General features: G+C 40.0%; 1 protein-coding gene across 9 annotated transcripts in view; it reads right to left on the bottom strand.

Moving 5' to 3' along the window:
• LOC126469904 (bestrophin-2-like) overlaps positions 1 to 25,019 on the bottom strand; it is a 668,302-nt gene that overhangs the window by 204,576 nt on the left and 438,707 nt on the right. For all 9 annotated transcript variants that reach the window (XM_050097253.1, XM_050097257.1, XM_050097256.1 and 6 more), the window contains 3 exons: positions 20,686 to 20,852; positions 10,487 to 10,644; positions 10,267 to 10,344 (listed from right to left, as the gene is read on the bottom strand). In XM_050097253.1, the coding sequence (XP_049953210.1) occupies positions 10,267 to 10,344; positions 10,487 to 10,644; positions 20,686 to 20,852 (403 nt within the window). The remainder of the gene's footprint in view (positions 1 to 10,266; positions 10,345 to 10,486; positions 10,645 to 20,685; positions 20,853 to 25,019) is intronic.

Below are 25,019 nucleotides of genomic sequence, written 5' to 3'. Positions count from 1 at the left end.
GAGGATCTATACTCACTTCTGACCTAATACAATTTACATAACACAGTCTATGACTATACTACACTGAAGCACCAAAGAAACTGGTACAGGCATGTATATTGAAATACATAGATATGTAAACAGGCAGAATATGGCGCTGCAGTCGTCAATGCCAATGTAAGACAACAAGTGTCTGGTGCAGCTGTAGATCAGTTACTGTTGCTACAATGACAGGTTATCAAGATTAAAGTGAATTTGAACTTGGTGTTACAGTCAGTGCACAGGCAATGGGACACAGCACCTCTGACGTAGCGATGAAGTGGGGATTTTTCCACATGACCATTTCACAGATGTGTTGTAAATATCAGGAATTTGGTAAAACATCAAATCTTTAAAAAGATCCCGCAAGAACAGGGCCAATGACGACTGAAGAGAATCATTCAGTGTGACAGAAGTGCAACCCTTCTGCAAATTGCTGTAGATTTCAATGCTGGGCCATCAACAAATATCAGCGTGCAAACTATTCAACAAAACATCACTGATATGAGTTTTTGGAGCCAAAAGCCCAATCGTGTATCCTTGATCACTGCACAACACAAAGATTTATGCCTCACCTTTGCCCATTGTAGAGGACCAGGGGTTATTTTTAGTAAATATGGTGCAAAATTGTGATTTAGTGTGTTTCAGTGTGCGATGTGCCAGCCTCACGGCAGACGGCGGACAAAGGCTGGCCAGCATGTTATGCAGGTGACACAGTTTTGGAACGAGCGTTGGTATGTGTGTACATGTGCAGCCTGCCATCAACAGCCGGAATGCAGCATTATTATGCAGGCATTAGCCAACTCACCGAGAACCTTCTAATAAACACGTTACCGTGTATCCGGTGGATTCAGCAGTGGCCTGCACTATTTAACGGCATCAGATGTGGGCGTTGGCATTTGGTTCAACTGATTAGGTGTTTGGTCGCTGTCACATCATCGTCATCAGTGTCGCTGTCCCCGAGGACTGGCTGGTGGAGGGCGTTGCTCACTGCTGCACTGGTGACTCCCGGCGTCATCACGAGCCGTCGCGTCTGCAGGGTGTGAGCTGGGCGGGGCCTCGTGCTGCTAACATCCTACCGACTGCGCAGCCACTGACCGAGCACGGCGTCACGTTCCCCGGGCTGTGTGCATCAGCATGTCTCCACCACAACACGAGTGGTGGGGCTGAGCTACCGGAAAATGTATTGACAGAACCGACAATAAAGAGGAAGATTGGTAAAAACAGCCACCTGTTCCAGAGGTTGCCCCTCAGTCTGCAAGATCCGGGCGGTCGCAGAGGGTGGGCTTACTGGTAGTTGGGAGCTCCAACGTCAGGCGCATAATGGGGTCCCTTAGGGATATGGCAGCAAGAGAGGGGAAGAAAACCAATGTGCACTCCGTGTGCATACCGGGGGAAGTCATTCCAGATGTGGAAAGGGTCCTTCCGGATGCCATGAAGGGTACAGGGTGCACCCATCTGCAGGTGGTCGCTCATGTCGGCACCAATGATGTGTGTCGCTATGGATCGGAGGAAATCCTCTCTGGCTTCCGGCGGCTATCTGATTTGGTGAAGACTACCAGTCTCACTAGCGGGATGAAAGCAGAGCTCACCCTCTGCAGCATCGTTGACAGGACTGACTGCGGACCTTTGGTACAGAGCCGAGTGGAGGGTCTGAATCAGAGGCTGAGACGGTTCGGCGACCGTGTGGGCTGCAGATTCCTCGACTTGCGCCATAGGGTGGTGGGGTTTCGGGTTCCGCTGGATAGGTCAGGAGTCCACTACACGCAGCAAGTGGCTACACAGGTAGCAGGGGTTGTGTGGCATGGACTGGGCGGTTTTGTAGGTTAGATGGCCTTGGGCAAGTACAGAAAGGGCATCAGCCTCAACGGGTGCGGGGCAAAGTCAAGACATGCAGGGACCAAGCAGCAATCGGTATTATAATTGTAAACTGTCGAAGCTGCATTGGTAAAGTACCGGAACTTGAAGCGCTGATAGAAAGCGCCAAAGCTGAAATCGTTATAGGTACAGAAAGCTGGCTGAAGCCAGAGATAAATTCTGCCGAAATTTTTACAAAGGCACAGACGGTGTTTAGAAAGGATAGACTGCATGCAACTGGTGGTGGCGTGTTTGTCGCTGTTAGTAATAGTTTATCCCGTAGTGAAGTAGAAGTGGATAGTTCTTGTGAATTATTATGGGTGGAGGTGACACTCAACAACTGAGCTAGGTTAATAATTGGCTCCTTTTACCAACCTCCTGACTCAGCAGCATTAGTGGCAGAACAACTGAGAGAAAATTTGGAATACATTTCACATAAATTTTCTCAGCATGTTGTAGTCTTAGGTGGAGATTTCAATTTACCAGATATAGTCTGGGACACTCAGATGTTTAGGATGGGTGGTAGGGACAGAGCATCGAGTGACATTATACTGAGTGCACTATCCGAAAATTACCTCGAACAATTAAACAGAGAACAGACTCGTGGAGATAACATCTTGGACCTACTGATAACAAACAGACCTGAACTTTTCGACTCTGTAAGTGCAGAACGGGGAATCAGTGATCATAAAGCCGTTGCAGCATCCCTGAATATGGAAGTTAATAGGAATATAAAAAAAGGGAGGAAGGTTTATCTGTTTAGCAAGAGTAATAGAAGGCAGATTTCAGACTACCTAACGGATCAAAACGAAAATTTCTGTTCCGACACTGACAATGTTTAGTGTTTATGGAAAAAGTTCAAGGCAATCATAAAATGCGTTTAGTCAGGTACGTGCTGAGTAAAACCGTGAGGGATGGGAAAAACCCACCGTGGTTCAACAACAAAGTTAGGAAACTACTGCGAAAGCAAAGAGAGCTTCACTCCAAGTTTAAATGCAGCCAAAACCTTTCAGACAAACAGAAGCTAAACGATGTTGAAGTTAGCATGAGGAGGGCTATGTGTGAAGCGTTCAGTGAATTCAAAAGTAAAATTCTATGTACCGACTTGACAGAAAATCCTAGGAAGTTCTGGTCTTATGTTAAATCAGTAAGTGGCTAGAAACAGCATATCCAGACACTCCGGGATGATGATGGCATTGAAACAGAGCGTAAAGCTGAAATACTAAACACCTTTTTCCAAAGCTGTTTCACAGAGGAAGACCACACTGCAGTTCCTTCTCTAAATCCTCGCAAAAACGAAAAAATGGCTGACATCGAAATAAGTGTCCAAGGAATAGAAAAGCAACTGGAATCACTCAACAGAGGAAAGTCCACTGGACCTGACGGGATACCAATTCGATTCTACACAGAGTACACGTAAGAACTTGCCCCCCTTCTAACAGCTGTGTGCCGCAAGTCTCTAGAGGAAGGGAAGGTTCCAAATGATTGGAAAAGAGCACAGGTAGTCCCAGTCTCCAAGAAGGGTTGTCGAGCAGATGCGCAAAACTATAGACCTATATCTCTGACGTCAATCTGTTGTAGAATTTTAGAACATGTATTTTGCTCGCGTATCATGTTGTTTTTGGAAACCCAGAATCTACTCTGTAGGAATCAACATGGATTCCGGAAACAGCGATCGTGTGAGACCCAACTCGCTTTATTTGTTCATGAGACCCAGAAAATATTAGATACATGCCATGTTCCTTGACTTCCGGAGGGCGTTCGATACAGTTCCACACTGTCGCCTCATAAACAAAGTAAGAGCCTACGGAATATCAGACCAGCTGTGTGGCTCGATTGAAGAGTTTTTAGCAAACAGAACACAGCATGTTGTTATCAATGGAGAGACGTCTACATACGATAAAGTAACCTCTGGCGTGCCACAGGGAAGTGTTATGGGACCATTGCTTTTCACAATATATATAAATGACCTAGTAGATAGTGTCGGAAGTTCCATGCGGCTTTTTGCGGATGATGCTGTAGTATACAGAGAAGTTGCAGCATTAGAAAATTGCAGCGAAATGCAGGAAGATCTGCAGCGCATAGGCACTTGGTGCAGGGAGTGGCAACTGACCCTTAACAGAGAGAAATGTAATGTATTGCGAATACATAGAAAGAAGGATGCTTTATTATATGATAGCGGAACGAACACTGGTAGCAGTTACCTCTGTAAAATATCTGTGAGTATGCGTACGGAACGATTTGAAGTGGAATGATCATATAAAATTAATTATTGGTAAGGCGGGTGCCAGGTTGAGATTCATTGGGAGAGTCCTTAGAAAATGTGGTCCATCAACAAAGGAGGTGGCTTACAAAACACTCGTTCGACCTATACTTGGGTATTGCTCATCAGTGTGGGATCCGTACCAGATCGGGTTGATGGGGGAGTTAGAGAAGATCCAAAGAAGAGCGGCGCATTTTGTCACATGGTTATTTGGTTACCGTGATAGCGTTACGGAGATGTTTAGCAAACTCAAGTGGCAGACTCTGCAAGAGAGGCGCTCTGCATCACGGTGTAGCTTGCTCGCCAGGTTTCGAGAGGGTGCGTTTCTGGATGAGGTATCGAATATATTGCTTCCCCCTACTTATACCTCCCGAGGAGATCACGAATGTAAAATTAGAGAGATTCGAGCACGCACGGAGGCTTTCAGACAGTCGTTCTTCCCGCGAACCATACGCGACTGGAACAGAAAAGGGAGGTAATGACAGTGGCACGTAAAGTGCCCTCCGCCACACACCGTTGGGTGGCTTACAGAGTATAAATGTAGATGTAGAAGTACCCAGCCATGCCCTACAACCCAGACCACGTCTACATCTACGTCTACATTGATACTCCGCAAGCCACCCAACGGTGTGTGGCGGAGGGCACTTTACGTGCCACTGTCATTACCTCCCTTTCCTGTTCCAGTCGCGTATGGTTCGCGGGAAGAATGACTGTCTGAAAGCCTCCGTGCGTGCTCTGATCTATCTAATTTTACATTCGTGATCTCCTCGGGAGGTATAAGTAGGGGGAAGCAATATATTCGATACCTCATCGTCAGCCGCTCCTGTCATCCTATTACACCATTAACACAGACATTGGACTGTTGATGACAGGAAACATGTTGCCTGGTCAGATGATTCTCATTTCAAATTGTATAGAGCAGATGGACATGTACAGGTATGGAGACAATGTCATGATTCCATGGACCCTGCATGTCAGCAGGGGACTGCTCAAGCTTGTGGAGGCTCTGTAATGGTGTGGGGTGTGTGCAGTTGGAGCAATATGGGATCCCTGATATGTATAGATATGACTGTGATAGGTGACACATATGTAAGCATCCTGTCTGATCACATGCATCCACTCTTGTCCATTGTGCATTCGGACAGACTTGGGCAATTCCAGCAGAACAATGCAATTCACCACACATTCAGAACTGCTACAGAGTGGCTCCAGAAACATTCTTCTGATTTTGAACACTTCTGCTGGCCACCAAACTCCCCAGACATGAACATTATTGAACATATCTGGAATGCCTTGCAACATGCTGCTCCAAAGATCTGAACTGCTCGTACTCTTATGCATTTATGGACAGCCCTGCAGGATTGTGTCAATTCCCTCCAGCACTAATTCAGATATCAGCCGAGTCCATGCCACATTGTACTGTGGCATTTCTGTGTGCTCAGGGGGGCCCCTACATGATGTTAGGCACGTGTACCAGTTTCTTTGACTCTTCAGTGTAGAATTACTACAAACAGTGCTTCTATTATAGATTATATTGTCACCAACAGACAGGCAGAGAACTATAAAGCAACAGTCACTGAAAACTATCTATCTGATGACAAGAGACAAGTAACCTCAGTAGAACAAAGTTTGAAGCCCAAGAATCTCTATATTAAATGCCAAGAAGTGCATTACAGTAACATAAGTACCTTCAGTCACAATCTGGATAAAGAAAGCTGGGCTGAAATTCAAAGTGACACAGGAAATGCATACAGTTTGGCTTCTTCATAACCAAATATTGTGAAGGTATTACGGAGGCTTCCATATCAAAAATACATGTGTAACAAGTAAAGTAAGACAAAACAAATAGATTACAAGGGAAACCAGGATTTCAAGCAAAAGGCTTAAAGTACTGCACAGAATCATTAAATATAAAACTAATTGCTCACATTTAAAATGGCACTACAAGGAATATAAAAAAAATCTACACCAAAGTAAAAAATATGTCAGGAAAATGGATGTTAAGCAGGATATAAAAAACTGAGACAGCAAGGAAAACACAGTGTGAATGATCATAAATACAGATATAGGAAAGACAATGTATAAAAATAATAGCTCCAAGGAAATCAGATGGGAAAATTCACTACAGAGAAACCCAGAAATTATAGCTGAAGGATTTAATGACTACTTCATAAATGTATGCAGAAATCTGACAATGGATATGTCAAATCCAATAACAAAGGCTATGAATACTTTAATAGAAAAAAATTCACTATGAAATTCTATATACCTGTTTCCAAGAACTGAAGAAGAAATACCAGAATCATAAATAATTTGAAAAACACAAAGACCTAGGGAAAGGAAGAGAAGAGAGAAGGAAGAGGGGCAGAAAAGGGGGAAGAGGAGAGGGGTGGGAGGGGGAGTGAGAGGGGAAGAGAGAGAGAGAGAGAGAGAGAGAGAGAGAGAGAGAGATAATGTTCACTTTGGGAGGGGAGAGGAAGAGGAGGATGGAGAAAGTGGTGCATGATCTGTATGGAGAATCGATTTTTACATTTTTGATACTCTCCTACAAGAGACAGAAATCAGTGGACATGACATAATGAAGAGCAAAGACTCAAATCTGTATAATAATGCAAACAATCCTGTTGGAGGATCATCCACAACTGAGCATTATACCAGAGGTCGAAAATACCACTTCAGTTGTAAATTTCTTTTATTATCACGACCAGTTTCAGTCTCTCATAAGCCCATCCTCAGGTGTCATACTGGAAATAGAAAGATAATTTTTGCACATCACAACACATAAAAAAAACAAAAAAATTCATAAAAAAGTTTTAAGAATCTTTTAAAAACATTTCAAAACCGCTGGTCGGGCTAGGTACTGTGGAAGCTATGTGAATGCAAAAGTGACACCAGACAGTACCACAGATGACTATGTGGGTAGGGAAATATATAAATAACACCAGGACACTTACAATGTGTTGTGACCCCAGAGTGCCACGTTTGTCATGTACTAGGTGTGGTGTGCTACTTATGAGTGCAGAACAGAGAGTAGCAGAAGCAAATGAGGAAGCAAATTGGTGAAACAGAGTGGTAAAAGTGCTGCCATCTATTGATGGAGAGAAGAACGAGGGGCCATTAGCCCAGCTGTTCACAATTTGAATTAGTGGTTTGCACTTAAAACGAAGAAAAAAAAGAAATAAAAAACAAAAAAAAACAAAAACATAAAAAATACATGAGGAGCTGCTTCAAAAACGAAAAGTTTCAAATCTGCTCTCACCAACCACCTGAAGGATTATAACTACTCCATTTCAAATATAAACACAAATTGCAACAGTCTACATATTCAATGTAAGGGCCCTGTTTTTAACATTTTATAAGAAATAGAAATCATCTGCAGCATTTTCCATGATCCGTCTGGCACTTTGAATGAGCAAACTGCACTTAAGAATGCAGTCCTGCTGAATAACTTTTCTAGTTTGAAGCAGCGTCCAGCCTCAATGCATGTTTCCTATAGTGAGGTCCACAAGGTCCACCTAGTTCATTTTACATAGCTGTAAAATTGACCCCTCTTAATGAAAGTTTGCATGTTTTTCGTTTTATCTATGACTATGGCACATTATAGTACTGTGGCATTATCTGTGCCCTCACTAATTAAAAAATTTACCTGTCTTTCATTATGTAAAATGCCTCTCGGGTCTTATCTCATGTAAGCCTCGATTTGTTGTCGACTGGTGGCTAGCAGGTTTTAAACTGACCTCACTTTTAATGTGTCCTTTTAGTGCTATTGCTGCTAGCTGTCAATTGGCCTATTACTTTCTGACAGCTTAGACTGTAAGGTTTCACTACTTTTCCTGTTGATCAGTAATGAGAGCTTGTAAATTGGAGTGGCACATGCGTATGGTTTTTTTTAACTGATGACTGTGGTGGGTTGTTCCATGATGCCACTATATATCCCCCCTAAATTCCAAACTTGTTTGAACTTGTTTTTCACTCATGTAAAAGAAAAGTTTCATTATGCTTTACAGTTTATATAATAATCTTATACCACAGCTTTCATTCAGTTTTTACCACATCACTGTAACGACCTGTTCCATAAGCTCCTTTACTATGCCAATGCAGTTTTAACTTATGTCACATATTTTTTCTTCATTTTAAATGTAAACCACTAATTCAAATTTTGAATGGCTGTGCTAGTGGCCCTGCATTCTTCTCTCTGTCAGTAGATGGCAGTACTTTTGCCACTCTGATTTTCCAATTTGCTTCCTCGTTCAGTTCCAATTCTCCCTGTTCTGTACTCATAGGGAGCACACTGCATCTAGTACATGTCCAGGGCAGTGCTAGAGGGCCACAACACAGTGTAAGTGTCCTGCTGTTATTTGTATATTTCCCTACCCAGGCAGCGATCCGTAGTACTGTCTGGTGTCACTTTTACATTGACATAGGTTTCACAGCACCTAGCCCGACCGGCGGTTTTGAAATGTTTTTGAAAAGTTTTTTTAAACTTTTTTATGAAATTTTTTGTTTTTTATATGTGTTGCGACATGTAAAAATTATCTACCACTTCTTGATATTTCCAGTGCAACATCTGAGGATAGGCTTATGAGATCCCGAAACTGGTTGTGATAATAAAAGAAATTTACAACTGAAGCATTATTTTCAACTTCTGGCTGTATAATAATGGAATGGTGCATAAAATAAGGAAAAGGTTGATACTCAGTTCTTGAAAGCAGTTGCCTGAGCTGATGGAGGTGAGGAGGAGGGAGGGAAGATGCAAGGAGCGGTAGCAGGGAAGAGGCAGGTCTTTTGAGATATGGATCCGTGGCTGCATAACAAGATGAAAGGTAGGTTTGTTGGGCAGCAGAACACTCCCCACATTCCTCAAAGTACGTTCTGCCACTCACCCAATCTACAGAATATCCTTATCTACCCCTGTTCCAATCCTGCAACCCCCGAGTCTTTCTATTGTGGTTGGCCAAGGAGCAACACCTGTCCCATACACCCAGCACACCTCCTCCAACTGCAGTCCAGTCATGGATGTTATCTACCTAATAAAGGGTAGGGCCACATGAAAAAGCAACCATGTCATATATCAGCTGTGCTGCAATTACTGCATTCAGTGCGAGCATGACACTTAACCAACTGTCTGTTCCCTACTGCCAAATTGTGGCAAACCACAAACTTGACCAGCCAGTTGTCAAACATGTTGTATATCCCAACACAAATGTCTTCAACAGTTGCTTCAGTATGCAGGCCATGTGGATACTCACTTCCAGCACAAGTTTATCTGCACTATGCAGATGGGAATTGTCTCTCTTGACTCTCACAATTGCCATGGGCTATGTCCACATAACTCCATCTCCATCCAAATCAGGATCAGGTACTGCTTTCTTCTACCCCTTGCCCTCCCTCTCATTTCCTGCAACTTTTTCTGGTACATCCTCTCTACTCTTCTCATCTTGTTGTGTGGTCTTGGAGTCTGTCCAAAGACCTCTCTCCTGCTACCCCTACTTACATTCATCTGTCTTCCCCACCCCTATCAGCTCAGGGAACTGCTTTCAACAATTTAGTATCCATAATCAGTCTTGTGTGCGATTGTGTGTGTGTGTGTGTGTGTGTGTGTGTGTGTGTGTGTGTGTGTGTGTGTGTGTGTGTGTGTGAATGTGCTTACTTCAGGTAGAAAAAGAGATGTGATGTGTTATTTGCTCTGCACATGGGCCTGCTGTAGGTGAATGGTTACCTTTCTCTTATTTTACATACCAATCTATTGTTAGACAGACTTGATCCCACTCCTCATGATATCATGTCCACTAATTTTGGTCTCCTGTAGGTGAATATCAGAAACATAATAATGGATTTTGAGTTTTGTTACTATGTTTTTCTATAAATACTTGTTGTATTGGACAATGCTTATTGAGACTCAGCAATAAGAGAACAAAGATTTTAAAGACAGTATTTTCTTCACTGAGAAAGATAGATATTGCCATTTTTAAATCTGAACAAAAAGATGAAAAGATTAATCATAGTTAAAAAAGAAACTTATGTGAAAGTTACATTTTGTGAACACATTCAGATATATGCTACAGCTGCTGAAAAACTAACAGCTATGAATAAAATAATCAAATAAAGATTCTTAAATATTATCTTACTTGTGTGTAAACAAGTGGTATGCTGACCCAATCATAACTCCATAGAAGCCCACATTTAGAGCGGAAATCATTGAACTCCTGAAACAATGATAGTTGTGAGAGAGTTTGATTATCTAATAATAATACTATTAGAGCATTTTAGTATCCTGTGATAAGAAGAGAATTACTTAAAATATGTAAACAATTTATTTAATGGGATGTTAAAATACCTATCAGTTACCTCCATTATTATTTTAAGACCCTGAGCATCATTTATCCTGCCAGTTCTCCTTGTTTCCTTCAACAGGCTGATAAACCAGGTACATGGTATCCAATATGTATTAAACTCAACACTTGGAACTGACTGATACATTTCCAGCTCAACAGGTGTCATGAAACCTGCAAAAACATTATAGCTTTAGGTGTGAGATGACAATAATGTTGATAAGCAAGATGCAGATGATGAAAAAATTTCATTTATTTTAGAGAATACAGTAGCAGTAATTAGTTATCTACATAAGATAATCAGATAACTAAGGACAGCAAGGTCTGGGAATGTGTAGCTAACAAATTGCTAGGAACTGCCTGTTTAGTGGATCAGATGGAGTACTGTGAATGTACGGGAGCTGAAATCCTTGTCAAGTTATATAGATTATGAAAGTTTGATTTTGGGTGAAACAGAAATATAACATAGTAAATTTAAAAATGAAACAGAGAAAATGAGGGCAAGACCTACTGAGAAAGGAAGGAATAGTGAATATTTATAATTACAGTAATTACTAATTCAGTGAAATTATAGTTAATAATCAAAGAAACAATGAAGTTCTTAAATGCTCACTACAGCATAAAATTTGTCATGGAACATATCTAAATGACCAAGCAAGGAGAATCTATAATAGTGAGAGTGAACAGAGATAGCTCCATTGATACATAAAGTGGACATTTCTTTCTTTTTGATAGCTGAATCAATACTGACTGCATCAAAATACTGGAGGAGTTGCACACTAATGAACTGGTTTGTTGCTAAATGTTCAGATACACTCCAAGGACACTGTAAAGGTCTGTAAAAATGTCATGTGGGTGGCTGCAAGAACACAAAACGTACCACATACAATAAAAAGCTTGGAAATTAAATATAGTATCACCAATTACTGCACTAAATGTAAGACGACAATAGCAAGCAGGGAAAAAAATCACAGTCATTCATTATTAAGCAAAAACTTTAAATGTTTACTGAAGAAATGATGTCTTCAATATAGAAGATGGGAAAACTTACATAAACAAAACATTAAATTAACAGAATTTAAAGCAGTATTGTTGCTCTACACATGCATGAAAATGGCTTTTGTAAAACCATGTTCACATATCTTGTGATTAATTTGTGATAACACATGAATTCTGAAAATTAGATTTGAAAGTGATATTATAGCAAGACCAGGTTATGATGTTCAATTTTTTATTTTTAAATGCAGAAAAATCAGATGTAGATATGCCAGACTACCAAGACAACACAAATTTCATAATCTTGGAATACAACAAGAACACGCATTTTAAACAATTTGATACAATCACCCATAGATAATAAGACAATGAAATATTGTCTTCAGTCTTCACAGATGAATGTAAGTACTTTTAGAAGCTCCCATCGGGGAAGATCAGTTTGGATTTTGTAGAAATGTTGGAACATGTGAGGCAATACTGATTCTACAACTTATCTTAGAAGATAGATTAAGGAAAGGCAAACTTACATTTCTAGCATTTGTAGAGTCAGAGAAAGCTTTTGACAATGTTGATTGGAATACTCTCTTTCAAATTCTGAAGGTGGCAGGGGTCAAATACAGGGAGCAGAAGACTGTTTACAATTTGTATAGAAACCAGATGGTAGTTATGAGTTGAGGGGCAGGAAAGGGAAGCAGTGGTTGAGAAGGGTGTGCGACAGGGTTGGAGCCTATCTCCGATGTTATTAAATCTGTATATTGAGCAAGCAGAAAAGGAAACAAAAGAAAAATTTGGAGTAGGAGTTAAAATCCATGGAGAAGAAATAAAAACCTTGAGGTTTGCCAATGACATTGTAATTCTGGCAGAGACAGCAAAGGACTTGGAAGAGCAGTTGAACAGAAAGGACACTGTCTTGGAAGTAGGAAATAAGATGAACATCAACAAAAGCAAAACGAGGATAATGGAATGTAGTTGAATTAAATCACGTGATGTTGAGGGAATTAGATTAGGAAATGAGACATTATGATGCCACGGCTATATAAAGCCCACCCCGCTGACACATTCATTCTGTGTGGATAGTTTTGTTCAGTGCATGCTGCAGATGTGTTTTGTGTTCTGACTTTAGTGTCTAGTGGACTATTTTATATGACTTTATTTTATTCATTTACTTCAGTATCTTAGTGTATTGTGAATTAAGTTTACAATGGATAAATATGTTACCAAAAATGGGTGATTGTAAGTTGCTGATATTGTAAGTCAACCCCAGTAACTATAGCGTTATCAATTGATTCCTCATCTTCAGGCAAGAACTGTTCACAGCTGAAACCTGGATAATCCAATAAGGGAAGATCATTTCAGAAGTCTTGGTTGGTCAAATATACATGGCTAGAATATGAAGCATCTACCAAAAAAGTTTTTTGCAAAACCTGCAAAGAGGCAGATGCTAAAATCAATTACAATTTTCTTCAAAAAAAGAAGATGCATTTACTTCTGTAGGGTTTTCTGACTGGAAAAAGGCTTTGGAAAAATTCTGTCTTCATGAAAATATGATCACGCATAAAGAAGGTGTTCTGAAATTAAATTCTATCACTAACCGAAGTGTGGCCTCCCAATTGAATGAACAGTTAGATAGTGATATGAAGAAAGGCTGTTTAGCTCTTGACACAATATTTACTACTGTGCAATTTCTATGCTGACAAGGACTAGCAATTAGAGAGCATGAAGATGTAAACTCAAATTTTTTTCAACTGTTGGAACTCTGAAAGAATGACATACCTGAGTTTAAAGATTCGTTAGGGTGTTCGGGGTATAAGTGGACATCCCATGATATTCAAAATGGGATCATTGATCTACTAGGAAAGTTTGTGTTGAGAATGGTATTGGCTTCAATCAAGAAGACTGAACATTTTTCTATTTTGGTTGATGAAACAAGTGATTCTTCGATTCATGAACAAGTGTCATTTTGTATTTGTGCTGTCAATGATTCCTTAATCATCAACAAAAACTTTATTGTCTTCTACGAGATCCCCAACACTGAATCACAAACTCTGTTTAGTATTTTAAAAGATAATGGATACCTTAAGAGCACAGTGCTATGATTATGCCTCGAATATGAGAGGTAAGCACAAAGGACTAAAAAAGTTAGTTTTGGATATACAACCAAAATCAAGTTATCTGCACGGCACTGCTCATAGTTTAGACTTGGCAGTTGTAGACAGTCTCCACCATCTTATGTCTATGAGGGATATTACGGCTTTAGCCAAGGACTTAACAAACACCATAAGGGAATCCAACAAAGACGCATACGCTGTGAGAACGCCAATGACCAAGCTGGTCTACAACTCCTTTGCCTGACTCGATGGACTATGTGAGCTTCTTGTATATTGAGAATATTGAAAAACTTTGAAGAACTTCTAGAGTTTTTGAAATATTTTCTGCAGAGGACAAAACAGAGGCAGGTTACAAATGTGCAGGCTACCTTGAGGCAATGTTACAATTCAAGGCTTATTTCTTTTTATGTCTTTATTGCCACACAGTGAATGCAGTAGAGGATGTCAATGAAAAAATTCAATGCCCTCATCTAAGAATTGCTGATCTGGAAAAAATATATGAGGGCTTGATATGTATATTGAATGGAAAGCGTGATATTTTTGAACACTTTTGGGATCCTTGGGATTGAAGTATACCAAAGAAGTATGAAAACAACGAAGCCAGCTCACCACACACTTTCAAACCCCCAAAGGAATAATACAAAGCTATTTACATTGAAGTTTGTGAAATGGTGCAATCTTGCATTACTGAGCAATTTGCTTCAACTGCACTCACACAGGTCATTGTAGTTGAACAAGAGTGCTTGAATTTAATAAACAGAGGTGAAACAAATTTGGAAAAATCAACTGAGTTTTTCCAAAAAGACCTAGAGATTGAGAGACTGCACTTACACTAGAATATGTTACCCGATATCGCTATTAAAAAACAACTGGTCTTAAAAAACATGCATGATATAAGAAAGTACATTACACAAGAGCCTGCAGTTGGAGAAATGTTATGTGAAGTAGTGAAGTGCAATCAGCTTCTCCAAATAGGTCCAATCACAACAGCAACAGCAGAATGATCATGTAGAACACTCAGATGTCTGAAGTCATATCTCTGATCAACAATGGGATGGAAGTAATTGAACAACTTGGCTGTTCTTCATGCCCACCGAGATGTTTTGGATGAATTGGATATCTGACCAGTCATCAACAACTTCATATTCAGTAATCCACTCGAATGGTTGACATTTGTACGTATCTTTCTTAAGACACTCAAGCCCTAATAATGGCATTTAGAGCAATATTAACAATCTTTATTAAATACAGAATTAAATACATACATAATGTTAAATTTTCAGTTTTGAAATATTAGTACTATTTATTACTATATTAATATAGTACTGTATTAGTTAATTTCACATACTTAAATATTTTTAGGGTGGAAGTCCCATTTAAAACCCGCTATTTACATACTTTTTGACAAAGGCATATTGTATTAAATTTATTAACTGTATTAAGGTATTAACTTTGAGATATTGTTTTTATGTAATGTACCCTGAGCCTTATTCAAAGTAAGCTTAAATTAGTAATTTCACTTTTTAATCAAAGTGCTATTACTGTGCGACAGCAATATTTGATGTTTTATTCTTTTAATGATAGTTTAGGATTTATTTAAATATGATTTCAGTCTCTTCAGAGCTATACATTCATTGCTCTGTAATTGTCTATAAGCATGATTATTACTGTAAATTAAATTAGATTTTTACGAAAATACTGTGCATGTTTATGTTTTGTTTCTTTTCTCAAAGCCAAAAATGTGTCAGGCTTGTTGAATTATCTAGAGTCCAGTTTTTGGGGTTCTAATGTTGATCATATGACTCTAAAATGCTTTAAAAACTTTAAAAATCACCATTTTTCATCTAAAATTCAGAAAATTTCCCAGGGCAAGAGCCCCAGTATGCCCCCCCCCCCCCCCACAATATTTTTTGTAAGTCAGTACCCCTGCTTGATACCCCATATGATTGTACTTTTGACAATAAGCATAGGTGTCATACTGAATCAAATGTTTCTCAGAAATTAAGAAATACTGCATGTACTTGACTGCCGTAATCTGAGCTTTCAGTGTGCCATGTGAGAAAAATGATGGTTGGGTTTTACATGATTGATGTTTCTGAAATCCATGTTGGTTGGCATGGAGGAGGCCATTCTGTTGCAGATACCTCACTGTGTTTGAGCTCAAAACAAGTTCTAAGATTCTACAACAAATCAATGTCAGGGATACTAGAAAGTAGTTTTGTGGATCATTTCTTCTACCCTTCTTGCAGATGTGTGTGAGCTGCACTTTTTTTCAAGAACTAAGCATGGTTTTTTGTTTGAGGGATCTATGATAAGATTATAATTAGAAGAGGGGCTAACTCAGCTGAAAATTCAGTACAGAATCTGATAGGGATTCCATCTGGCCTTGGAGCTTTGTTCAGTTTTAATTATTCCAGCTGTTTCTCAACACCACTGACACTAATAGTTTTTCACTCATATTTTCAGTGGTATGAGGATAAAATTGGGGCAATCATGGGTTTTCCTTTGTAAAGGAACATTTTAAAGCAGAGTTAAGCATTTCAGCATTCACCACTCTGCTAACTTTGTACATTTCTCAGCCACTTGTGGCTCCAAGATATGGATGCTATGATCAGTTTTGATGTAGTCTCCCTCTTTACAAGTGGTCCACTTTCTGACTACTTGGAATTAATAATGAAAAAGTGTTGCAGTACTCTTTGGGCACATTCTGACATCAGCTTATTTTCTATTTGATGGAAAATATTATGAACAAGCTGATGATGTGGTGATGGGTAGTCATTATTTCCTATCATTGCAAAACATATAAATGGAACACTTTGAAGTAAAGTCACTAAATTCTGTTATGGCACAATCAATGTGTTTCTATGTGGACCATACATGTGTGGTAAAGCAACATGGAGTAGAAAATCTTGAAGAGATCCTGGTACATTTACACTCCAGCCATTTCAGTATCAAACAGAGTGGGTGTTGCCGTCAAAATTAAGAACATTTGAGAAAAAGGCTGGGATTGAAACAGAGAAAGAGAAGCCAAAAACCACTTATCTACCTTATTTGAGAAGGTTGGTAGACTATTATGGAAACATGACATGCAGTGTATTTCATTCCCATCAATTAACAAGATAATAATTTTCCTTTTTAATGGTAAAGACGATCCAGACTTCTGAAAGCTGTAAGTGTATTGTCTTTCATGAGAAAGTGGAATGTCTCACCTAGGGCTGACTATCAGAACAGGACAACAAATCCTCATTCATTATACAGGATGGTAATATTATAAAAGAACCAAAATCATTATGTAACTTCTTTAATAAATATTTAATATCACCAACAGGAAACCCAACATATACTTTAGAAATGTACCAAGAGATACCAAATCACACCCCTCAAGCAGTGAGTTTTAAATTTGATAAGGTTAAAGAAAATGAAATAAGCAAGACACTCTTCACATTAAAGAACAAATACTAAGCTTGATGGGATGGTAAGTTGAGTGCAGTAGCTAAAAAATGCATAAAAGAAATAGTGAAATCACTAACGTACCTCATAAACTATAGAATCAGAATCAGAAGAATCAGAATTTTTACTGTCCCATAATATACAGAGTTAAATCACAAGTTTTAATGTACAGAGGACTCTTCAATACTCCAATAGTATTAAAGAAAGCATTTATCCTAGAAGTCTAAAAATGAGCATTGTTAAACCAGTGCATAAGAAGGGGAATACAAAAAAGGTTTCAAACTACTGCCAAATATAATTTATCCCTACCTTTTGTAAGGTTTTTGATATGGTGTTGCTTTCTCAGCCCTCTGTTTATTTTACAAAGAACAAATTGTTAATAGGAACACAGTACAACTTTCAGAAAAATCAGTGTACAACTACTGCAGTTGCTGAATTTCTCCATAAAGTGTACACTGTTATAGACCAAGATATGAAGTCATCAGGCAAATTCATAGATCTTTCCAAAGCCTTCAACTCAATCAACCATGGGTTGCTCATCAAGAAATTGAAGGCTTAAAACATCAAGAACTCATCTATATAATTACTTACTACTTATTTGACAAATCACAAACAGTGTACTGAACTTTCATGTAAAATAGATAATAAGATAATAGATTTCCAGTCTTCTAGAGATACAGTAATCCTGTGGGTACTGTAGGGATCAATCCCTGGTCCCTTTCTCTTCTTGGTTTATAGCAGTGAGATGACACAACCCTTCAACTCACATCTAGTAGCCTGTGTTGATGACACTGCCCTCTTATTTTATGATAAAGACTTTGAGATATTACACCCAGCTGCAAATAAGGATGGGATGGAAGTAACCACATGTTTTCTACATCAGGGTCTAAACATTAACATCAGTAAATCCCTGCTACTAACATTTAAAACAACTGGTTTTCATGAGGCTAAAATAAACAATATTTGTGGTATTACATCAGCAGAAACAGATAACATTTAATTTATTGGTGTGCAAGTGGACAAAAATCTCTGTTGAGTAAACCACATTACTTCTGCACATGAAAAAATCAGCAGTAACTTGTATCTGATAAATCAGCTCTCAAAAATATTCCCAAGTCAAACACTAAAATTTGTTTACTAAGGAACAGTTTATCCATTTCTTAATTATAGTACTGAACTGTCAGGTTGTGTTATAGACTTGCACATAAATAAAACATTAGTATTGCAAAAAAGGGCCATTAGGTTAATGCATGGACTAAAGCCGCAGCATCGTGTCATGAAATCTTTGTCCAACATAAATATTTAACAGTATATTTCTTGTATTTTTATAAACTTATTATAATATTTCTGAATAGTAAAAACAAAGTAAATAAGTGCAGTGATACACTTAATTATAACACTAGAAGTAAGGGTAACTATTTCAAGCAGAGGGCAAAACTAAAAATTATTGACAATAGTCCTTATACACTCCTGGAAATTGAAATAAGAACACCGTGAATTCATTGTCCCAGGAAGGGGAAACTTTATTGACACATTCCTGGGGTCAGATACATCACATGATCACACTGACAGAACCACAGGCACATAGACACAGGCAACAGAGCATGCACAATGTCGGCACTAGTACAGTGTATATCCACCTTTCGCAGCAATGCAGGCTGCTATTCTCCCATGGAGACGATCGTAGAGATGCTGGATGTAGTCCTGTGGAACGGCTTGCCATGCCATTTCCACCTGGCGCCTCAGTTGGACCAGCGTTCGTGCTGGACGTGCAGACCGCGTGAGACGACGCTTCATCCAGTCCCAAACATGCTCAATGGGGGACAGATCCGGAGATCTTGCTGGCCAGGGTAGTTGACTTACACCTTCTAGAGCACGTTGGGTGGCACGGGATACATGCGGACGTGCATTGTCCTGTTGGAACAGCAAGTTCCCTTGCCGGTCTAGGAATGGTAGAACGATGGGTTCGATGACGGTTTGGATGTACCGTGCACTATTCAGTGTCCCCTCGACGATCACCAGTGGTGTATGGCCAGTGTAGGAGATCGCTCCCCACACCATGATGCCGGGTGTTGGCCCTGTGTGCCTCGGTCGTATGCAGTCCTGATTGTGGCGCTCACCTGAACGGCGCCAAACACGCATACGACCATCATTGGCACCAAGGCAGAAGCGACTCTCATCGCTGAAGACGACACGTCTCCATTCGTCCCTCCATTCACGCCTGTCGCGACACCACTGGAGGCGGGCTGCACGATGTTGGGGGGTGAGCGGAAGATGGCCTAACGGTGTGCAGGACCGTAGCCCAGCTTCATGGAGACAGTTGCGAATGGTCCTCGCCGATACCCCAGGAGCAACAGTGTCCCTAATTTGCTGGGAAGTGGCGGTGCGGTCCCCTACGGCACTGCGTAGGATCCTACGGTCTTGGCGTGCATCCGTGCGTCGCTGCGGTCCGGTCCCAGGTCGACGGGCACGTGCACCTTCCGCCGACCACTGGCGACAACATCGATGTACTGTGGAGACCGCACGCCCCACGTGTTGAGCAATTAGGCGGTACGTCCACCCGGCCTCCCACATGCCCACTATACGCCCTCGCTCAAAGTCCGTCAACTGCACATACGGTTCACGTCCACGCTGTCGCGGCATGCTACCAGTGTTAAAGACTGCGATGGAGCTCCGTATGCCACGGCAAACTGGCTGACACTGACGGCGGCGGTGCACAAATGCTGCGCAGCTAGCGCCATTCGACGGCCAACACCGCGGTTCCTGGTGTGTCCGCTGTGCCGTGCGTGTGATCATTGCTTGTACAGCCGTCTCGCAGTGTCCGGAGCAAGTATGGTGGGTCTGACACACCGGTGTCAATGTGTTCTTTTTTCCATTTCCAGGAGTGTATTAATGGGCGGATATAGTTCAACAAGCTGCCACATGCTTTGAAAACTTGTGAGCCACAGCTGTTCCACATGGATTTAAAAGCCTTCTTAGTAAATAAACGTTTATTTTCACTCAGTGAATTTTAAGTTACTTGCCCTCCATTGTAACATGTAATATAAGTAGGATATTGAGATGAATGTATGTACCACTGTATGTAAGTGTTATCTACATTAATCTACTCATACTATGTATGACATTTGCAAAAATCATTATCTTGATAGTCTAACACAAAAAATATAAATAAATAAAGAATGCTTTCTATTAAACTTTTGTGTGACCTGTAACAGAATACTACAATATCTGTAAGATAGAAAGTAGGTAATCATATCAATGGTAGACTCCATCCAGAATAGTAGTAAGTTATGAGACATACTGGCCATTACTTCCCTTCATGAGAGGAAATGTCTAATAAAAGCAAAAATTTGAAACTATTAGTTCCTTCCTTGAGTCGGAGAGAGGGATGGTTAAAAAGGAACGGCAGGTACCCCGACCTCTTAATAACAGGGGCTCACTTGTAGTAAGGTCTAGGATAGTGCTGTCACTTCTACTTTTATAAGACTCTGCTGACAGTATTAAGCATTTTGCCTCCTAAAGCTAAGCAGTGGGCTGCAATTCTACCTCACAAAGTAGGTAATCATTAAGTTGTATATGTTCAGAAGTAGATGGTCATTAAAATTTAACAAAACTCTCATGAAATATGTCTTTAAGCTGTGTATTTAGGATATAAATTTACCTGATTCTACCACATGTTCAAGAGTAGGAAACCTTCTTTTCACTGCAGAGCTTATTGATCGCAGTACCAGAATCAAAGTGAGATTTAAATACCTCATCAAGGTTCTCCTTACCATTCGACCTTGTTCATCATTTCCATTAACATAGAGAGCAATGGAATGCATAATCCTGAAAAGAAGTAATCACATTGTGAACATATTTAGTCACCCTAGAGAAATAAAATAATAATTTCATTCTAATGAAGTGATTTTAATGACAGAAAATATCAAATTATGTTATACAGTAACCATACAACAGTACTTTACTGTGTACAAAAGTGCAGTAGCTCAGCTATTGATATTAATCTATAATATTACAATTAATAAATTTATAGTGTATGTCATAGACTGGATGAGCAACTGACTAAGCACACAATTTTTCCTTCAAACATATATAGGACTGCTTTAAACAAGATAAGAAGCTTATTAAGTCATAGGTTTTTAATGACACTCACTTTTTTTGAGTCTGAAACAAAACCTGGTTTAAAAATCTTGACTTCATGGGGCTCCACAACTTTCAGATATATATTAAAAGATATATTCTATACACTGTGAGCTGCATTACGAATTTTTATTTGCCTAACCTGGTTTCCCAGCTTATAACCCATCATCAGTGGCATTTTATGCACTCCTTTAGCAGTGACATGCTTGTCAGTTAGTAAAACATGAGTTACATGTTTACTCTATGTAATTTTACAAAATTAAATTCATCTGTATTTTCTGTAGCTCCAATGACTGCATCTACAACATACATTCTTACCTTCTAGGACACAGTTTTTAATAATATGGCTGTACCATCATCAACAGTAACATTTAATTTCAATGTTTGTAATTAGTTTTTATTGCTATGTTTCTCACAATAACCAATGTTCCTGATTTGTTAGTTCAGTGAATTTACCAAGAGTTACATCAACACTGTTACATTATTTGTGCATGTCCTTCATTATTACAGGGGGTATCAGCAATTTTGATAGTTAATTTAAATTTTTTTTCCAACTAATGTTTTTGCTCTCACTACTCATGTACTGACTCTTGTGGCTTACATGCTAATTAGAGGCATCACATCAGGAAAGGGTGTTTGTACCCACAAAATATGTTGAATAACAAGTTGCCACATGCAGTGTCTGAATGACCAATGGGGAGTATGGAAGAAAATCGTATGTTGATTGTGGGACATGCTGGAGTGTTGGATGACAGTTGGATTCTCTCTCTGACTCTGGCTCTCAGTGAGGCATGATATCTTTCCCCTCTTCTCTCACTTGAATGTTGTTGGACTTTGTTCTGTGACCAAATGAGACCTGCCATGACCATCCTAACTGGCTGGTGGTCTGTTCTGTGACTCCAGGGTGTGCCAGATTCTACACCAAACCACTGAATACAATGGAAAATGTTTTAAAACTTAATTTACACTTGAACCACTCCCTCTGGATACCTGCACTCCACAAAATCTTGAAATTACCACTCTACCCCAGTACAAATGGGTGTTAGAATTGTGACCCACAACCTTTCAGTCTGTAAGGGAGGCAGTAATTATTGTGGCAATATGTGCCAGGTACCAGACACCAAACCTAGTTGAGTCAAGCTGGCAGCCAAGCCATGCCATGCAAGCACCATTTTCCCAAGCCATTACTGCTTACATCAGCAGATTCTAGTGTGCTTGGTTGCTGATGACAATGGGCCTGCTGGCAGATTCTGGTTCATACAGCTCATCCTCTATACCACTGAAGCAGCCTGCCTCACCTCAACACTGCATGCCATCTTGACTTTTTGCAGCCTACCATCATGATATCCACTGGCTGCTGTGAAGAACCTCTGTTTGTTCTACATCTACATCTACATGATTACTCTGCAACTCACATTTAAGTGCTTGGCAGAGGGTTCATCGAACCACAATCATACTATCTCTCTACCATTTCACTCCCGAACAGCGCATGGGAAAAACGAACACCTAAACCTTTCTGTTCGAGCTCTGATTTCTCTTATTTTATTTTTATGATCATTCCTAGCTATGTAGGTTGGGCTCAACAAAATATTTTCGCATTTGGAAGAGAAAGTTGGTGACTGAAATTTCGTAAATAGATCTTGCCACGACGAAAAACGTATTTGCTTTAATGACTTCCATCCCAACTCGCGTATCATATCTGCCACACTCTCTCCCCTATTATGTGATAATACAAAATGAGCTGCCCTTTTATGCACCCTTTCGATGTCCTCTGTCAATCCCACCTGGTAAGGAAACCCACACTGCGCAGCAATATTCTAACAGAGGACGAATGAGTGTAGTGGAAGCTGTCTCTTTAGTGGACTTGTTGCATTTTCTAAGCATCCTGCCAATGAAATGCAACCTTTGGCTTGCCTTCCCCACAATATTATCTACGTGGTCTTTTCAACTGAAGTTGTTCGTAATTTTAACACCCAGGTACCTAGTTGAATTGACAGCCTTGAGAATTGTACTATTTATCAAGTAATGGAATTTCAATGGATTTCTTTTGGATCTCATGTGGATGACCTCCCACTTTTCGTTATTTAGTGTCAACTGCCACGTGCTACACCATACAGCAATCTTTTCTAAATCGCTTTGCAACTGATACTGGTCTTCGGATGACCTTACTAGACGGTAAATTACAGCATCATCTGTGAACAACCTAAGAGAACTGCTCAGATTGTCACCCAGGTCATTTATATAGATCAGGAACAGCAGAGGTCCCAGGATGCTTCCCTGGGGAAAACCTGATATCCCTTCAGTTTTACTCGATGATTTGCCGTCTATTACTATGAACTGCGACCTTCCTGACAGGACATCACGAATCCACACGCACAACTGAGACGATACCCCATAGGCCCGAAGCTTGATTAGAAGTCGCTTGTGAGGAACAGTGTCAAAAGCTTTCTGGAAATCTAGAAATATGGAATCAACTTGAGATCCCCTGTCGATAGCGGCCATTACTTTGTGCGAATAAAGAGCTAGCTGCGTTGCACAACAATGATGTTTTCTGAAACCGTGCTGATTACATATCAATAGATCGTTCCCTTCGAGGTGATTCATAATGTTTGAATAAAGTATACGCTCCAAAACCCTACTGCAAACTGACGTCAATGATATAGGTCTGTAGTTCAATGGATTACTCCTACTACCCTTCTTAAACACTGGTGTGACCTGCACAATTTTCCAATCTGTAGGTACAGATCTATCGGTGAGCTAGCGGTTGTATATAATTGCTAAGTAGGGAGCTATTGTATCAGCGTAATATGAAAGGAACCTAATCGGTATACAATCTGGACCTGAAGACTTGCCCGTATCAAGCGATTTGAGTTGCTTCGCAACCCCTAACGTATCTCCTTCTAAGAAACTCATGCTAGGAGCTGTGCGTGTTTCAAATTCTGGAATATTCCATTCGTCTTCCCTCGTGAAGGAATTTCGGAAAACTGTGTTCAATAACTCCGCTTTAGCGGCACAGTCGTCGGTAACAGTACAATCGGCACTGCGCAGCGAAGGTATTGACTGCGTCTTGCCGCTTGTGTACTTTACATACGACCAGAATTTCTTCAGATTTTCTACCAAATTTCGAGACAATGTTTTGTTGTGGAACCTATTAAAGGCATCTCGCATTGAAGTCTGTGCCAAATTTCGCGCATCTGTAAATTTTAGCCAATCTTCGGGATTTCGCGTTCTTCTGAACTTTGCATGCTTTTTCCGTTACCTCTGCAACAGCGTTCGGACCTGTTTTGTGTACCATGGGGGATCAGTTCCATCTCTTACCAATTTATGGGGTATGACTCAATTGCTGTTGCTACTATTTCTTTAATTTGAGCCACATCTCATCTACATTTGCATACTCAGTTCGGAAGGAATGGAGATTTTCTCTTAGGAAGGCTTCTAGTGACACTTTATCCACTTTTTTTACATAAAATTATTTTGCGTTTGTTTCTGGTGGATTTGGAAGAAACGGTATTGAGCCTAGCTACAATGACCTTGTGATCACTAATCCCTGTATCAGTCATGATACATGCAGTATTAGCTCTGGATTGTTTGTGGCTAAGAGGTCAAGTGTGTTTTCGCAACCATTTACTATTTGCATGGGTTCGTGGACTAACTGCTCGAAATAATTTTCAGAGAAAGCATTTAGGACAACCTCGGAAGATGTTTTCTGCCTACCACCGGTTTTGAACAAATGATTTTTGCCAACATATCGAGGGAAAGTTGAAGTCCCGACCAACTATAACCATATGAGTGGGATATTTATTTGATATGAGACTCAAATTTTCTCTGAACTGTTCGGCAACTAAATCATCGGAG

This window comes from Schistocerca serialis, chromosome 3 (assembly GCF_023864345.2).
Source record: "Schistocerca serialis cubense isolate TAMUIC-IGC-003099 chromosome 3, iqSchSeri2.2, whole genome shotgun sequence".
In the NCBI taxonomy this organism is placed as follows: domain Eukaryota; kingdom Metazoa; phylum Arthropoda; class Insecta; order Orthoptera; family Acrididae; genus Schistocerca; species Schistocerca serialis.
Note: the sequence above shows the minus strand (reverse complement) of the source record. Positions and strands in the feature narration are given on the sequence as shown.